This window comes from Bombina bombina, chromosome 1 (genome assembly GCF_027579735.1).
Source record: "Bombina bombina isolate aBomBom1 chromosome 1, aBomBom1.pri, whole genome shotgun sequence".
Lineage (NCBI taxonomy): Eukaryota > Metazoa > Chordata > Amphibia > Anura > Bombinatoridae > Bombina > Bombina bombina.
The window spans coordinates 604,204,423-604,224,081 of record NC_069499.1 but is presented as its reverse complement, the minus strand read 5'-3'; the positions used below and the strand labels follow the sequence as shown (position 1 = coordinate 604,224,081).

At 38.8% G+C, this 19,659-nt stretch overlaps 1 protein-coding gene across 1 annotated transcript in view; it reads right to left on the bottom strand.

Annotated features, from left to right (window-relative positions):
* BTK (Bruton tyrosine kinase) overlaps positions 1-19,659 on the bottom strand; it is a 303,295-nt gene that overhangs the window by 208,230 nt on the left and 75,406 nt on the right. Inside the window, exon 4 of the mRNA XM_053698951.1 lies at positions 4,213-4,278. Coding sequence (XP_053554926.1) covers positions 4,213-4,278 — 66 coding nt within the window. The remainder of the gene's footprint in view (positions 1-4,212; positions 4,279-19,659) is intronic.

Sequence of the window (19,659 nt, the reverse complement as noted above, 5' to 3'; positions counted from 1 at the left end):
CCTTGGCTAGACCGCTATGCTAAAGTTAGGGGCAAGGCAGGGGATGCGGAGCTGTTGCTAACAGGGTTCAGCTCAGGGTTTTGAATTCCGTTTGTGGAAGGGGGAAAGTAGAAAGTTCGAGTAATTTACGTTCTGCCAGAGATTTTCCAGGGGTGGTGCAGGGGAAGCTGTACAAAGAGGTGGCATTGGGGAGAATGGCGGGCCTGTTTAGTCATCCGCCGTTCAGGAACTTGAGGGTTTCCCCATTGGGCATTGTGCTTAAGAAGGCAGTGGGTCAGTTCCGTATGATACACCACTTGTCTTTTTCAAAGGGAGCATCTGTGAATGATGGCATTGACCCAGCAGTGGCGGCGGTCAGGTATGCTTCCTTTGACAAGGCAGTAGCGCTGGTCAGAGCAGCGGGAAAAGGGGCCCTGTTGGGAAAAGTGGACGTGGAGGCAGCCATCATTTGTTAGGGTGTTTTTGCCAAGGGGCGTTTTACGTTGATTTTTGCCGGCCAATGGGGTGTTCCATTTCATGTGCATACTTTGAGAAGTCCAGCACCTTTGTGGAATGGGTCGTGCGCCAGATTTCTGGTTTGTCGTCTATCGTTCATTACCTGGATGATTTCTTATTTGTTGGGAAGACGGGTTCGTCGGATTGTCAGAGGTTAATGGAGCATTTCTTTCAGGTGGCTGATGATTTTGGCATTACGGTGGTGCACAAGAAGACGGAGGGCCCTGTGATAACATTGAGTTTCCTGGGTATCAAAATTGACGCCATCCAGATGGAATGCTGCTTGCCTGATGACAAGTTGGTTGATCTGAGGAGCGCAATTAAAGGGGCTTTGAGGAAACAGAAGCTGCAAATGCGTGAAGTGCAATCCCTGGTGGGAAATCTGAATTTCACTTGCAGGGTCATCCCAGTGGGGAGGGTATTCTGCAGGAGACTTTCTTTGGCCACGGCGGGAGGTACGGAACCCCAGCATTGGATCCGGTTGTCTGCTGCCCTAAAAGAGGACCTTAAGATTTGCTTGGTGTTTTTGGCAGAGTTTAATGGCAGAGCGTTGGTACAGGAGAAGATGGTGTCTAACGAGGAGCTGCATATGTTTACAGATGCAGCAGGATTGGTGGGTTTTGATGCGTACTGTCAAGGGAGCTGGTGTGTGGTGCGGTGGCCCGCTAGTTGGTCGAGTAGTGGGCTTACAAGAAACTTGGTATTCCTGGAACTTTTTCCATTGGTGGTGGCCATGAGGGTTTGGCGAGATAGATTACCGAATAGGAAGGTAGTTTTCCATTCGGACAATTTGGGGGTGGTGTATGCGATTAACCACTTGACATCTAGCTTGCTGCCATTTGTGCGCTTGCTCAGGTTGTTTGTGTTGGAATGCATGCAGCTGAATGTGTTTTTTCGGGCAGTGCATGTACCAGGCTGTTTTGATGTTATTGCTGACACTCTCTCACTTCCAGTGGTCACAATTTCGGGAAGCAGCTCCAGAGGAAGGAGTCAGCTGCCCCCCAGAACTGTTGGAGTTGGATTTCTTGAGTTAGCAGAGGTGGCCTGGGGAGCTTTAGCTCGAGGTACTTGGGAGGCTTATGTGAGGACGTGGGGTCAGTGGCTACAAAATTTAAAAGAGTCAGGAGTACAGGTGTCAGAAGGGGGGTGTACTCAAGACTTCTTGACATGGATTAGAGAATATTTTGTATTAGCTTTCTTTGGGGCGTTCTGGGTGTCAGAGCTGGTAGGGAGTAATAGGAAGGATGTGGTGGGCCTAAAGGCTAAGGATGTGTTGATTAGAGAAGGGGTAGTGTGGATTTGGTTTAGAAAATCGAAGACGGACAAGGAAGGGTTGGGGAGGTGGATCAGGATATTTGAAACACGGGGGATTTGTTGCCCGGTGACCTCCTTGGCGGCATTCTTGAGGGTGCGGCCTAACAGGTTTCTGCCTTTGTTGGTGCATGGGGATGGATCGTCTGTATCACGTTTCCAGTTTTTGTTGGTTTTTCGTCGGGCCTTGGCGATGTTGGGGTACATGGCGGAGGAGTTACGAATAGGGGCTGCTACTGAAGCTGCTAGTTTGGGTTTAGGTGAGAGTGTGATTAGAAGAATAGGTGGTTGGAAGTCTGGATGTTTTCGGTTGTATGTGCGGCCAGAATTGAAAGTTTAGAGTTTTGTTTGTTTCTACAGGTCCAGTTCATTGTTGGATTGTGGGCCATTCCTATATATATTGGGCCCGTAATGCAGCGGCAGTGAAGATTAATTGAACCCAGCTGAACTTGTCTGAGGAAATGGTGGTGTTGCATTGGCTTGGGGTACGGGGCTTGAGATGGGATCAGATTCTGAGAAAGGTGGTGGATTATGCTAGGTTGTTCCGGCCTCCGTCTATTTTAGTGATACACGCAGGGGGGAATGACCTGGGTTTCCAATCACAGAGGGACTTAGTGGACAGCATAAGGAAGGATTTAGGTAGGTTGCAGGAGTTGTTTACTGATCTGTGTGGTCTGACATTGAACCTCGGTCAGCGTGGAGGGTGGCCTGGGACTTCCGGAGGTTAAAAACCTCTATAAAAAAGATTAACAGAACCATTAGCAGCTTTGTGTCTAAGATTTTTTTTTGCATCAGACATGTTGAGTTCAAGGGTGAGACGGGCCGTTGTTTTTTCTTGAAAGATGGGGTTCACCTTAAGAAGGTGGGCCTACACCTTTTTAATTTCAACATCAGGGAGGGGGTGTTGAAGGCCTTATACCATTTGGGGGTCGCTCGTCAGTGACGTGCGGTGGCGGGGGTGCTTGTTTAATAACCGTTATCTTTATGTAAATTGGTTCCTCCCTAAAGAGGCGGGAGAGATTGGTGGGATGTTCCTGGCATGAAAGTGTCAGGGTGCCAGGAATCAGACTGAGACGAGAAGTGCAAAAATAATCACACCTTTATTAATAGAAAAAAAATTATAAAATGTCCACAAGTCAAATAACAAGCCAGGAGTCAAAACCAGAGCTGGTAGTCAGACGAGCCGAGTCAGGAGCCAGAGCGAATAGTCAGACGAGCCGGAATCAGGAACAAGGAGAACAGCAGAGTCAGGAACAAGTCAGGGATCAGGAACCAGGAAGGACGACAGGCAGCCAGGTAATACACAGGAACTCTCACAAACAGGTCTGAGACAACGCAAAGGCAAAGCATACTGAACAGAGGCCCTTTAAATAATAAATGATGATATCACAATTCTGAGACTGTATCCTGTCTCACATGGATGATGCACACCAGTCTGGCCATAAAAGGAAGTGCAGGAAGTGAGCAGCATCCCCCACAATGCACCAAGTCAGGAAGAGAGGTGAGTAAAATGGCTGCCAGTAGCACATGGCAAACACAACAGGGAAAAACCCTGACAGAAAGCCTGTGGATGGTTCATCTGTTGTGGCAAGCACCTCACGAATTGGCACATGTTAATATGTTTATACGGTATTCAGAGTTTTATTCAATCATTATGTTATATTTATAAAAGATTTTAGTAAATATGGGCTTCGGCCTTTACACCCATCTCTTGTGTGTTGTCTCATTTCTCTTTAATGTATGCCTAATTTGGGGTCAATACCCCCTGGAGGAGAGTATCGGCGGAGGGGAACTTGACCCATATGCCGGCTAATGAAGAGGGTGGGGCTTCCGGTAGGGGTTTAAGGCTGGAACGGATGTTCAACCCCCTCTCAAGTCGCTGCAATGGCAAGGTGAAGTTCCATGTTCCATAGATATGTTCTGTCTGTTACTGTGCCCCTTACAAAAAGAGTGTTAATGTCACCTATGTCTGCCCTGTAATTGGGGACAGATTCATGCTGTATTCTTTGCAAGGTAAGGGGCAGACACATTGTCAGTTTATTCCTATTAAAAGTCTCACCTGGAAGTAAGGTTGCCCCCTGTCCTCCACAAAAATACTATACAATTTGTAAGTGACTGGGCATGATGGTCTGTGGGGTCACGTAATGCCCATCCAAAAGCTCTACTTAACTACTTATTTATAACATACAAATCAATCATTTTATCTTTTTAGCTGCCAGTAGCACACTTTAACAGAAGTGTTTTGACCACCGTGACTACACCCATCTTTTATCTGCTCTATATTTGTAATGCATTGAGGCATAGGAAGCTGTTTACATGTAATTAACACACAGGGACTTTAAAAATTGAAATGTAAGTAATCAGGTTAAAATACTGGACAGTCCAGTTGAATCCTGGCAACCCTACCTGGAATGGATATGGGAATCTTTCGATAATAGAGATTTGTTCAGTTTCTGCAGATTCTTCTTTTGTCTGAAAAAGAATAAAAACAATTATGAAAGGTGACAAAAAGACTGGAGAAAGAGCATTGGTAGTGACAGAGAGACTCAGGGGTAGATTTACCAATGTCAGTCCAACATGATACGCTATAGCGTATCATGTCCGACAGACATCACTGAATGCGGACAGCATATTTTGTCCCCATTCAGCATTGCACAAGCAGTTCTAGTGAACCGCTTGTGCAATGCCGCCCCCTGAATATTCGCAGGCAATCGGCCGCTAGCAGGGGGTGTCAATCCTTGTAATGGTGTCTTAGACATTTTATGAAGATAAAAGCACAGACTAATTATAACTGAAAAACTACTTTATTTTTTTTCTTTAGATTAGGGTTAAAGAAGAGCAGCTTGTTTGTACTGACACTGTGTCTATGCCATATCAGGCACTCTGTTACTGGATATCAACTGGTTATAAAAAGAAGAAACAAGAAACAAGATTCCTTCTTGTTTTTGAATGTCAAAATGGTAATTAAAAATAAATAAATCTACAAATAACAGTCGGCTAGATTACAAGTTGTGCGTTAGGGTAAAAAAGCAGCGTTAAGAGGTCCTAACGCTGCTTTTTTACAACCCGCTGGTATTACGAGTCTTGAAGGTTTAGGGTCACCTAAACTAATTACACCTAATCTAATAGCCCTATTAAAATAAAAAAGCCCCCCCAAAATAAAAAAACCCTAGCCTAAACTAAACTACCAATAGCCCTTAAAAGGGCCTTTTGCGGGACATTGCCCCAAAGTAATCAGCTCTTTTACAATCAGCCAATAGGATTGAAGTTCAATAATATTGGCTGATCCAATCAGCCAATAGAATTGAGCTTGCATTCTATTGGCTGATTGGAACAGCCAATAGAATGCTAGCTCAATCCTATTGGCTGATTGGATCAGCCAATAGGATTGAACTTCAATTCTATTGGCTGATTACATCAGCCAATAGGATTTTTTGTACCTTAATTCCGATTGGCTGATAGAATTATATCAACCAATCAGAATCTAAGGGACGCCATCTTGGATGATGTCACTTAAAGGTACCTTCATTCTGTTTTAGTCGTCGCCAGAAGAGGATGCTCCACGGCGGATGTCTTGAAGATGGACCCGCTCTGCGCCGGATGGATGAAGATAGAAGATTCCGTCTGGATGAAGACTTCTGCCAGTCTAGAGGACCACCTCTGCCCGGCTTGGATGAAGACTTCTGCCATCTGGAGGACCACTTCGCCCGGCTTGGATGAAGACGTCTCCCGGTAAGTCAATCTTAAGGGGGTTAGTGTTTTTTAAGGGTGTATTGTTTTTTTTTTATTTTTTAGATTAGGGTTTGGGCGGCAAAAGCGCTAACTGCCCTTTTTAAGGGCAATACCCATCCGAATGCCCTTTTCAGGGCAATGGGGAGCTTAGGTTTTTTTTTAGATAGTATTTTATTTGGGGAGTTGGTTGTGTGGGTGGTGGGTTTTACTGTTGGGGGGTTGTTTGTATTTTTTTTTACAGGTAAAAGAGCTGATTACTTTGGGGCAATGCCCCGCAAAAGGCCCTTTTAAGGGCTATTGGTAGTTTAGTTTAGGCTAGGGGGGGTTTATTTTGGGGGGGGGGGCTTTTTTTATTTTAATAGGGCTATTAGATTAGGTGTAATTAGTTTAAATATCTGTAATTTGTTTATTATTTTCAGTAATTTAGTGTGGTTTTTGTACTTTAGCTAATTTAATTTAGGTAATTGTATTTAATTTAGTTAATTTATTTAATTATAGTGTAGTGTTAGGTGTTATTTTACAGGTAAATTTGTATTTATTTTAGCTAGGTAGTTATTAATTAGTTAATAACTATTTCATAACTATTCTACCTAGTTAAAATAAATACAAACTTGCCTGTAAAATAAAAAATAAACCTTGAGATAGCTACAATGTAACTATTAGTTATATTGTAGCTAGCTTAGGGTTTATATTACAGGTAAGTATTTAGTTTTAAATAGGAATAATTTAGGTAATGATAGGAATATTTATTTAGATTTATTTAAATTATATTTAAGTTAGTGGGTGTTAGGTTTAGGGTTAGACTTAGGTTTAGCGGTTAATAACTTTAATATAGTGGTGGCGACGTTGGGGGCGGCAGATTAGGGGTTAATAAGTGTAGGTAGGTGGCGGCGACATTGGTGGTGGCAGATTAGGGGTTAATCAATATAATATAGGTGGCGGCAATGTTGGGGGCAGCAGATTTGGGGTTCATAAGTATAATGTAGGTGGTGGCGGTGTCCGGAGCGGCAGATTAGGGGTTAATAATATAATGTAGGTGTCGGCGATCTTGGGGGCGGCAGATTAGGGTTAATAAGTGTAAGATTAGGGGTGTTTAGACTTGGGGTTCATGTTAGGGTGTTAGGTGTAGACATACATTTTATTTCCCCATAGGAATCAATGGGGCTGCATTAAGGAGTTTTACGCTGCTTTTTTGCAGGTGTTAGACTTTTTTTCAGACGGCTCTCCCTGTTGATTCCTATGGGGAAATATTGCACAAGCACGTTACACCAGCTCACCGCTGACTTAAAGGGACACTGAACCCAAATTTTTTCTTTCATGGTTCATATAGAGCATGCAATTTTAAGCAACTTTCTAATTTACTCCTATTATCTTCGTTCTCTTTCTATCTTTATTTGACAAAGAAGGCATCTAAGCTAAGGAGCCACCTCTGCCCGGCTTGGATGAAGACTTCTGCCATCTGGAGGACCACTTCGCCCGGCTTGGATGAAGACGTCTCCCGGTAAGTCAATCTTAAGGGGGTTAGTGTTTTTTAAGGGTGTATTGGTTTTTTTTTATTTTTTAGATTAGGGTTTGGGCGGCAAAAGCGCTAACTGCCCTTTTTAAGGGCAATACCCATCCGAATGCCCTTTTCAGGGCAATGGGGAGCTTAGTTTTTTTTTTAGATAGTATTTTATTTGGGGAGTTGGTTGTGTGGGTGGTGGGTTTTACTTTTGGGGGGTTGTTTGTATTTTTTTTACAGGTAAAAGAGCTGATTACTTTGGGGCAATGCCCCGCAAAAGGCCCTTTTAAGGGCTATTGGTAGTTTAGTTTAGGCTAGGGGGGGTTTATTTTGGGGGGGGGGCTTTTTTTATTTTAATAGGGCTATTAGATTAGGTGTAATTAGTTTAAATATCTGTAATTTGTTTATTATTTTCAGTAATTTAGTGTGGTTTTTGTACTTTAGCTAATTTAATTTAGGTAATTGTATTTAATTTAGTTAATTTATTTAATTATAGTGTAGTGTTAGGTGTTATTTTACAGGTAAATTTGTATTTATTTTAGCTAGGTAGTTATTAATTAGTTAATAACTATTTCATAACTATTCTACCTAGTTAAAATAAATACAAACTTGCCTGTAAAATAAAAAATAAACCTTGAGATAGCTACAATGTAACTATTAGTTATATTGTAGCTAGCTTAGGGTTTATATTACAGGTAAGTATTTAGTTTTAAATAGGAATAATTTAGGTAATGATAGGAATATTTATTTAGATTTATTTAAATTATATTTAAGTTAGTGGGTGTTAGGTTTAGGGTTAGACTTAGGTTTAGCGGTTAATAACTTTAATATAGTGGTGGCGACGTTGGGGGCGGCAGATTAGGGGTTAATAAGTGTAGGTAGGTGGCGGCGACATTGGTGGTGGCAGATTAGGGGTTAATCAATATAATATAGGTGGCGGCAATGTTGGGGGCAGCAGATTTGGGGTTCATAAGTATAATGTAGGTGGTGGCGGTGTCCGGAGCGGCAGATTAGGGGTTAATAATATAATGTAGGTGTCGGCGATCTTGGGGGCGGCAGATTAGGGTTAATAAGTGTAAGATTAGGGGTGTTTAGACTTGGGGTTCATGTTAGGGTGTTAGGTGTAGACATACATTTTATTTCCCCATAGGAATCAATGGGGCTGCATTAAGGAGTTTTACGCTGCTTTTTTGCAGGTGTTAGACTTTTTTTCAGACGGCTCTCCCTGTTGATTCCTATGGGGAAATATTGCACAAGCACGTTACACCAGCTCACCGCTGACTTAAAGGGACACTGAACCCAATTTTTTTCTTTCATGGTTCATATAGAGCATGCAATTTTAAGCAACTTTCTAATTTACTCCTATTATCTTCGTTCTCTTTCTATCTTTATTTGACAAAGAAGGCATCTAAGCTAAGGAGCCACCTCTGCCCGGCTTGGATGAAGACTTCTGCCATCTGGAGGACCACTTCGCCCGGCTTGGATGAAGACGTCTCCCGGTAAGTCAATCTTAAGGGGGTTAGTGTTTTTTAAGGGTGTATTGTTTTTTTTTTATTTTTTAGATTAGGGTTTGGGCGGCAAAAGCGCTAACTGCCCTTTTTAAGGGCAATACCCATCCGAATGCCCTTTTCAGGGCAATGGGGAGCTTAGTTTTTTTTTTAGATAGTATTTTATTTGGGAAGTTGGTTGTGTGGGTGGTGGGTTTTACTTTTGGGGGGTTGTTTGTATTTTTTTTTACAGGTAAAAGAGCTGATTACTTTGGGGCAATGCCCCGCAAAAGGCCCTTTTAAGGGCTATTGGTAGTTTAGTTTAGGCTAGGGGGGGTTTATTTTGGGGGGGGGCTTTTTTTATTTTAATAGGGCTATTAGATTAGGTGTAATTAGTTTAAATATCTGTAATTTGTTTATTATTTTCAGTAATTTAGTGTGGTTTTTGTACTTTAGCTAATTTAATTTAGGTAATTGTATTTAATTTAGTTAATTTATTTAATTATAGTGTAGTGTTAGGTGTTATTTTACAGGTAAATTTGTATTTATTTTAGCTAGGTAGTTATTAATTAGTTAATAACTATTTCATAACTATTCTACCTAGTTAAAATAAATACAAACTTGCCTGTAAAATAAAAAATAAACCTTGAGATAGCTACAATGTAACTATTAGTTATATTGTAGCTAGCTTAGGGTTTATATTACAGGTAAGTATTTAGTTTTAAATAGGAATAATTTAGGTAATGATAGGAATATTTATTTAGATTTATTTAAATTATATTTAAGTTAGTGGGTGTTAGGTTTAGGGTTAGACTTAGGTTTAGCGGTTAATAACTTTAATATAGTGGTGGCAACGTTGGGGGCGGCAGATTAGGGGTTAATAAGTGTAGGTAGGTGGCGGCGACATTGGTGGTGGCAGATTAGGGGTTAATCAATATAATATAGGTGGCGGCAATGTTGGGGGCAGCAGATTTGGGGTTCATAAGTATAATGTAGGTGGTGGCGGTGTCCGGAGCGGCAGATTAGGGGTTAATAATATAATGTAGGTGTCGGCGATCTTGGGGGCGGCAGATTAGGGTTAATAAGTGTAAGATTAGGGGTGTTTAGACTTGGGGTTCATGTTAGGGTGTTAGGTGTAGACATACATTTTATTTCCCCATAGGAATCAATGGGGCTGCATTAAGGAGTTTTACGCTGCTTTTTTGCAGGTGTTAGACTTTTTTTCAGACGGCTCTCCCTGTTGATTCCTATGGGGAAATATTGCACAAGCACGTTACACCAGCTCACCGCTGACTTAAAGGGACACTGAACCCAAATTTTTTCTTTCATGGTTCATATAGAGCATGCAATTTTAAGCAACTTTCTAATTTACTCCTATTATCTTCGTTCTCTTTCTATCTTTATTTGACAAAGAAGGCATCTAAGCTAAGGAGCCAGCAATTTTTTGGTTCAGAACCATAGACAGCAGTTGTTTATTGGTGCTGTCCAATCAGCAAGGACAACCCAGGTTGTTCACCAAAAATGGGCCGGCATCTAAACTGACATTCTTGCTTTTCAAATAAACATACCAAGAGAATGAAGAAAATTTGAGAAAAGGAGTAAATTAGAAAGTTGCTTAAAATTGCATGCCCTATCTGAATCACGAAAGAAAAAAATTGGGTTCAGTGTCCCTTTAAAGGGAAACTAAACCTAAAATTTTTCTTTCATGATTCAGTTAGAGAATGTAATTTTAATCAACATTCAAATTTACTTCTATTATCTAATTTGTTTTATTTTTTAGATATCTTTTGTTGAAGAAATAGCAATGCATAGGGGTGAGCCAATCACACAAAGCATCTATGTGGACCCACCAATCAGCAGCTACTGAGCCTATCTAGATATGCTTTTCAGCAAAGAATATCAAGAGAATTAAACAAATGAGATAATATAAGTAAATTAGAAAGTTGTTTAAAATTGCATGCTCTTTCTAAATTATGAAAGAAAAAATTTGGGTTTCATGTCCCTTTAAGCAGCGCTGGTATTGGAGTGCGGTAATAAGCAAAATTTTGCTCTACGCTCACTTCTTGTCTTTTAACGATGGGTTTCTGAAAACTCGTAATACCAGTGCTGCAGGTAAGTGAGCGGTGAGGGAAAACTGCTCGTTAGCACTGCACAGCCTCTAACGCAAAACTCGTAATCTAAGTGATTGTATCCAATGTGTTAACTATCTCTACTATTACCTAGAAAATTCATATAAACATAAAAACATAAAGAAATGTAAAGAAATGTAAAAAACGCTAAATCTCTATTCAGCATGTCAAGAAACCTTTATATTAATACGTGGCAACTATAACTATTCCTAGGGCTCAAATAGCTACCTCTATTGGAAAGCATATAAACACAGTATGGAGTAAAACACAATTGACCATAGTAGATTATAGTAAGGGCATATACTGTACATAGCGCCAATTAACTAATATAGCCTTGGTCACTATTAGACCGGGCATAACGCAGCAGTGTACATATAGAAAATTGTGCACAAAATTACACACAATGTTACATCTAACTAAGTTGCCTAAACTGAACTTGAATTGCACATATATACATCTAGCAAATACGGAAATATGTGCAATTCAAGTTCAGCACCCCCGAGTTGAACTAATGAAGTTAGAGTGCACTTTTTTTAACTTTACTATATGTGTATATATATATGTATATATATATATATATATATATATAAATAAATATATATATGTCTAAACATGTGCATGGGTATGTATGTATGTATATATATATATATATATATATATATATATATGCTTGTGTGTGTGAATATATTTGTATATACATGTGTATTTATGCATTTTAATATGTATATACATACATATATACACATATAAACACATATATACACATACATAAAAATAGAGAAGCGCTCAACCTGGCAACGAACAATAGCATAATAGCTTGTTCTATGGCTAGTTACCACCCAAGAAGCAGTCTCTTTTTGCTCAACATGTGCCTTTCACAGAGAAGAACTTTCCTGAAGCATATCAGACTGATCCAGACTTCACAGTACAGTCCAGCCCCGAAATACCAGGCAATCCCTCTCTGAACAAGAGAAACAGCAAAACTCCAGACGTACATTTCGGCCTATTGTGGGCCTCGTCAGTGAGGTGCAGCCATATCCCTCTAGGCACACTGAGCAATGGGTTCACGTCTGGGTTCCCGCTTCACACTTAGGGAGACTTCCCTAAGTGTCATAATTTGCATACATAAAAAGAGAGAAGCACTCAATCTGGGAACGAACAATAGCATAATAACTTGTTCTATGGCTAATTACCACCCAAGAAGCAGCCTCTTTTTGCTCAACATGTGCCTTTCACAGAGAAGAACTTTCCTGAAGCATATCAGTCTGATCCTGACTTCACAGTACAGTCAAGCCCCAAAATACCAGGCAATCTGTCTCTGAACAAGAGAAACAACAAAACCCCAGACGTACGTTTCTGCCTAGTGTGGGCCTCGTCAGTGAGGTGCAGCCATATCCCTCTAGGCACACTGAGCAACGGGTCCACGTCTGGGTTCCCGCATCACGCTTAGGGAGACTTACCTGAGTGTCATAATTTGCGTACATAAAAAGAGAGAAGCGCTCAACCTGGGAACAAACAATAGCATAATAGCTAGTTCTATGGCTAGTAACCACCCAAGAAGCAGCCTATTTTTGCTCAACATGTGTCTTTCACAGAGAAGAACTTTCCTGATTTCACAGTACAGTCCAGCCCCAAAATACCAGGCAATCCCTTTTTGAACAAGGGAAACAGCAAAACCTCAGACGTACATTTCGGCCTATTGTGGGCCTCGTCAGTGAGGTGCAGCCATATCCCTCTAGGCACACTGAGCAATGGGTTCACGTCTGGGTTCCCGCTTCACACTTAGGGAGACTTCCCTAAGTGTCATAATTTGCATACATAAAAAGAGAGAAGCACTCAATCTGGGAACGAACAATAGCATAATAACTTGTTCTATGGCTAATTACCACCCAAGAAGCAGCCTCTTTTTGCTCAACATGTGCCTTTCACAGAGAAGAACTTTCCTGAAGCATATCAGTCTGATCCTGACTTCACAGTACAGTCAAGCCCCAAAATACCAGGCAATCTGTCTCTGAACAAGAGAAACAACAAAACCCCAGACGTACGTTTCTGCCTAGTGTGGGCCTCGTCAGTGAGGTGCAGCCATATCCCTCTAGGCACACTGAGCAACGGGTCCACGTCTGGGTTCCCGCATCACGCTTAGGGAGACTTACCTGAGTGTCATAATTTGCGTACATAAAAAGAGAGAAGCGCTCAACCTGGGAACAAACAATAGCATAATAGCTAGTTCTATGGCTAGTAACCACCCAAGAAGCAGCCTATTTTTGCTCAACATGTGTCTTTCACAGAGAAGAACTTTCCTGATTTCACAGTACAGTCCAGCCCCAAAATACCAGGCAATCCCTTTTTGAACAAGGGAAACAGCAAAACCTCAGACGTACATTTCGGCCTATTGTGGGCCTAGTCAGTGAGGTGCAGCCATATCCCTCTAGGCACACTATACACTTTGGAGCCCTTTCCAGTTAAATACCTTAAAACTTTAAAAATAATTTTTAATCAATTTTATTATTTAATAGTGTTTTACACTGTATTTAGTGTACATAATTTACATACCAATGTTCTGCATATAGTTCTTTGTATTTTTATATATATATATATCTATCTTTATATATCTAAAACTGTATATATTCATATAGATATATATTTACAAAAAATCATATATATATATATAGAAATATATATTTAAAAATAAAAAGAATATTTTCTTCAGTGTGAAGCACATTGGAATGTAAAATATTTATAACTACCTTCGAGTTTAGCACTGTAGGTCTAATGTGGTGTTGTGTTAGTTATTTATTATTTTTAAAAGTGCACTCCATTTAAAGGGACATAATACTCATATGCTAAATCCCTTGAAACTGATGCAGTATAACTGTAAAAAGCTGTCAGGAAAATATCACCTGAGCATCTCTATGTAAAAAAGGAAGATATTTTATCTCACAATCTCCTCAGCTCAGCAGAGTAAGTTCTGTGTAAAAAGTTATACTCAGCTGTTGCCCAGCTGCAGGCAAAAAAAAATAAAAAAATGAAGAAATGAACAGCAGCCAATCAGCATCAACAGTGCTGAGGTCATGAACTCTTTTACTGTGATCTCATGAGATTTGATTTAACTCTCATGAGATTTCATTGTAAACTTCCTTACACTGAATAGGGAAATAACATGAGAGTGCACGAGGCTCAATCCTTCGGCTGTCCTGATTTGCTGCTTAGAAGTGCTTTACAATGGGATGTGGATGCTGAGAAACTTTTGAGGTAAAATATCTTTCTTTTTTACATAGAGATGTTCAGGTGATATTTTCTAGTCAGCTTTTTACAGCTATGCTGCATCACTTTCAAGTGTTTAAACATTTGGGTATTATGGCCCTTTAAGTCTTTGGGGAGAAGATTTTAACGCGGTTGTAATATCCGAAGTCCAGCTGTTAGCGCAAGTTGGGTTTTGCTTGCACACAAACAATTTACTTTCAATTTGTAATACGAGCGTTAACCCACCCGTGTAAAAAGCTTAATTCCAGCGGTGTTTGCGTACAAGCAAACGGCTAGATCACAAGTTTTGCGTTATGAGGGGTGTGGTACTAACTTGCACGTTATTGTCACCGCTCACCTACAGCGCTGGTATTACAGGTTTTTATAAACCCTGCGTTAAAAGACAAGAAGTGAGCGTAGAGCAAAATTGAGCTCCATACTGCACTCCAATACCAGCGCTGCTTTAGTCAGCAGTGAGCTGGTTGTACGTGCTCGTGCACTATTTCCCCATAGACATCAATGGGGAGAGCCGGCTGAAAAAAAGCCGAACACCTGCAAAAAAGCAGCGTAAAGCTCCGTAACGCAGCCCCTTTGATTCCTATGGGGAAAGAAAATTTATGTTTACACCTAACACCCTAACATGAACCCTGAGTCTAAACACCCGTAATCATACACTTATTAACCCCTAATCTGCTGCCCCTGACATCGCCAACACCTACATTATACTTATTAACCCCTAATCTGCCGCTCCGGACATCGCCGCCACTATAATAAACATATTAACCCCTAAACCGCCACACTCCCGCATCGCAAACACTAGTTAAATATTATTAACCCCTAATCTGCCGCCTACCTACATTTATTAACCCCTAATCTGCTGCCGCCAATGTCGCCGTAGTTTAGTTTAGGCTAGGTTTTTGTTTTGTTTTTTGGGGGGGGGGGGCTTTTTTTATTTTGATAGGGCTATTAGATTAGGTGTAATTAGTTTAAATATCTTGTAATTTGTTTTTTATTTTGTGTAATTTAGTGGGGGGGTTTTTTGCAATTTAGGTATTTGTATTTAATTTTGTTAATTGTATTTAATTTAGGTAATTTATTTAATTGTACTGTAAGGTTAGGTGTTAGTGTAACTAAGGTTAGGTTTTATTTTACAGTTAAATTTGTATTTATTTTAGCTAGGTAGTTAGTAAATAGTTAATAACTATTTAGTAACTATTCTACCTAGTTAAAATAAATACAAACTTGCCTGTAAAATAAAAATAAAACCTAAGCTAGCTACAATGTAACTATTAGTTATATTGTAGCTAGCTTAGGGTTTATTTTACAGGTAAGTATTTAGTTTTATATAGGAATAATTTAGGTAATGATAGTAGGTTTTATTTAGATTTATTTTAATTATATTTAAGTTAGGGGGTGTTAGGGTTAGACTTAGGTTTAGGGGTTAATAAATTTAATATAGTGGCGGCGATGTTGGGGGCGATAGATTAGGGGTTAATAAATGTAGGTAGGTGGTGGCAGATTAGGGGTTAATAATATTTAACTAGTGTTTGCGAGGCGGGTGTGCGGTGGGTTAGGGGTTTATATGTTTATTATAGTGGTGGCGATGTCCGGAGCCGCAGATTAGGGGTTAATAATTTTATTTTAATGTTTGCAATGCGAGAGGGCCTCGGTTTAGGGGTTAATAGGTAGTTTATGGGTGTTAGTGTACTTTTTAGAACTTTAGTTATGAGTTTTATGCTACAGCTTTGTAGTGTAAAACTCATAACTACTGACTTTAGAATGCATTACGAATCTTGTGGGATAGGCTGTACCGCTCACTTTTTGGCCTAAAAAAAAAAAAAGCTTGTAATATCGGCGCAATGGAAGTCCCATTGAAAAAAGACTTTACGAAAATTGCGTAAGTTAATTTGTGGTATGGCCAAAAAAGTGTGCGGAACAGCTGTACCTACAAGACTCGTAATAACAAAAAGCAGTGTTATGAGCCTTAACGCTGCTTTTATACTCCTAACGCAAAACTCGTAATCTAGCCGAAAGTTATTTAGCACCACTTGTAACCTGGCATCTAGCATCCAAACTAACAATCTTCCAGCATTATACATTTTCCTCTGTCAGATTGTGTTCGAACTCAGCTTCCAGCTATCTAATGTCACAAGTATTGAAATTGTCTCAAAAATGTACACATGCTAAGTTTATCACTGCTCAAAATTTTGTTTTTCACACTACAAATAAATAATTTTAAGTGTATTTAGTGACAAAATTACTGTTACTTTATGTTTAAAACATTACGACCACGCTAATGTGCGCTGGTATTACAAATTCACAGCAATGTGAATGTGACTTTGCGGTGAGGTAAGTGTTGCGCAACACAAAATAACGCTAAAAAATTGACAATATGTAAAGGAATAATGCTTAATAAAATTTGTATACCAAAACATTTTCACTTACATTCATACATATTAAATGCAAAATAAAGGTTTATTATTGATAAAAAAAACAACACAGATGTAAAGGGTATATATATATATATATATATATATATATATATATACACAGCAAAAGGAAAATGCAGATTACGGTCAGCCGTTTAAAAGAACACAAAGTCTTTATCATGGAACATATTAAAAGAATCCATGGATCAACAAAACAAAAAAGCCAGCTAACATGTTTCAGCCCTCAGGCCGTAGTAGGCCGTAATAATTAATAATAGCTAAACTTGCGTCGGGTTGCATGCGTATTAAAAGTTGAAAGTAAAAAGTTTTTGATTGCCCGCTAACCTGACATGCACAAAAAGCCGAACATGGCGACCACGTAAACATATTCCGACATAGATCTCTATGGATTGTTATAAGTGAAAAAAAAACACCTTTACTCACGGGCAAACCAAATCTCATGAAAATATGAAATATGAATATTTCACATTCCAATGCTCTTCACATAGAAGAATATGTTGTATATAATAATAAATACATATTTATATATACATCTGATGTTTTTTGATGCAAAAGATATCTAAACCCTTTTAAATATAGATATAAAAATCTATGTAAAAATTATTGCTCACCGGCTGGGGAAAATTTTGGGAAATATTATCCACCTAGATCAGGTGGGATTCGTTCAAAATAGAGAAGCCAGGGATAACAGTTAAAAACATCAACCTACTAGAATATGCACAATTGGTAAATATCCCTTTTTCCTTTATCTCTGTAGATGCAGAAAAAGCTTTCGAACGGGTCATCTAGTCCTTTATGGCAAGAATACTTAACAGTTATAATGTAGGGCATAACTTAATCAATAGAATAATGGCCCTGTATTCAACCCCCTTAGCAAGAATAAAGATAAATGGTAACATCTCTAGTGCCTTTGCTATATCAAATGGCACGAGACAAGGGTGCCCGCTTTTGCCAACTTTGTTTGTATTATGCATAGAGATCCTAGCAGCACATATTAGACAAAACAAGAAGGAAACAGGAATTAAAATAGTTAGCAGTGAATTTAAATTGTCTTTATTTGCAGACAATATCCTCTTGACTCTATCTGATCCGATCTCTTCGATAGAAGAACTACTGAATGTTCTTGAGGTATATGGTTCCTTCTCTAATTTTGTGGTCAATATAAACAAATCAGAAATTTTAAATATAGATGGAAAACACTGAATTATATAGCTAAAAACTTTACTTTTAAAGAGGTAGAGGTACTGAAGTATCTAGGGGTATACTTATCAAGAACTATGAGCAAAATGTTCCAACTTAAAGGGACACTGAACCCATTTTGTTTGTGTGATTTAGATAGAGCACGCAATTTTAAGCAACTTTCTAATTTCCTCCTATTAATTTTTATTCGTTCTCTTGCTATCTTTATTTGAAAAAGAGGGCATCTAAGCTTTTTTTGTTTAGAACTCTGGACAGCACTTTTTTATTGGTGGGTGAATTTATCCACCAATCAGCAAGAACAACCCAGGATGTTCACCAAAAATGGGCCGACATCTAAACTTACATTCTTGATTTCAAATAAAGATACCAAGAGAATGAAGAAAATTTGATAATAGGAGTAAATTAGAAAGTTGCTTAAAATTTCACGCTCTATCTAATTCACAAAAGATATTTTTTGGGTTCAGTGTCCCTTTAATGATGGGAATTTTTAAGAAGACAATTATTAATGAATTAATATCATGGTTTAATAAAATAAATCTCATGGTTGGGAAGAATCAATGTGATACAGATGAATATACTCCCTAGATTTTTGTATTTACTCCAGAAACTCTCCATACCTATAACAAACACTTATTTGGAAGAGCTAAAAAAAAAGCAATCAACAATTATATTTGGGGTAAAATACATCCAAGAATTAACAAAGATACGCTTCATAGGAAAAGGAATTTAGGAGGTTTAGGCCTACCTAATTTAGCAAAATATAGGCAAGCCACGATGATTCAAAGGATCCTAGATTGGCATCTTAAAGGGACACTGAACCCAATTTTTTTCTTTTGTGATTCAGATGGAGCATACAATTTTAAGCAACTTTCTAATTTACTCCTATTATCATTTTTTCTTCATTCTCTTGCTATCTTTTTTATTGATTAAGAACTCTGGACACCACTTTTTTATTGGTGGATGAATTTATCCACCAATCAGCAAGAACAACCCAGGTTGTTCACCAAAAATGGGCCGGCATCTAAACTTACATTCTTGCATTTCAAATAAAGATACCAAGTGAATTTGATAATAGGAGTAAATAAGAAAGTTGCATAAAATTTCATGCTCTGAGTCACGAAAGAAAACATTTGGGTTCAGTGTCCCTTTAAAGCGGATACAAAAGTTGGGTACAATTAGAAAGCAAACTCATATCTAAAATATCTATAGAAGTCAATGTTGGTTAGGCAAAAAAAAGATATATCCACAAAAATGTATAATTTCAGCATATTAAAAGAAACATTTAATATCTGGAACCAAATACTTAAAAAAAACTATTTTTTTTCTCTATACCATCCCCCTTGGTTTCTTTAGTGGAAAATAGCAATTTTTTTAAAGGGTCAATTCAAAGGGGACAATACCTCTAATACGTATAGAATAGATGTTATGGATGTGGGTTAGATGCTTTTACAAGAGGATCTTCAGGCTAGAGATATCATGGGTTTAACAGATTGGTTCTTTGATTCCCAATTGCACCACTATATATTCACAAATAAATATAAAGATAAGATACTAAGGAAGTTAACAAAATTTGAGAATTTATGTATGGCTAAAACTAACGCAAAACACTTACTCTCTAAATCATATTTTGCAGAATGATATAGAAAGTCTCCCTAGCTAGAGCCAAAATTGGCAAGATGAATTAGAATTAAGCATAGACGCAAAAACATGGCAGAATATATTTCAACGAACAGCAAAATCGTCAGTATCAGCAAGAGTAGTGGAACAAAACCTAAAAATGTTGACTAGGTGGTACCTTACTCCCACTAGAATACAGAAAATATAACCCCACACACATGATAGGTGTTGGAGAGGATGTTGAGGTAGAGGCAATCTTTCCCACATTCTGTGGTTGTGTCAAGTTATTAAGAAGTTTTGGCTCCAAGTTTTTTCAATAATAGAGAAGAGTTTAAACCATCATAGTCTTAATAATTTTCTTTCTGTTATCCTAAATAACTTGGACAGCAGTTCATCAAGATCGCTGCTCCTTAACTCGTCCGCCTGCTCTGAGGCGGCGGACAGCAATCTGCCCGATCCCATACGATCGGGTTGATTGACACCCCCTGCTAGAA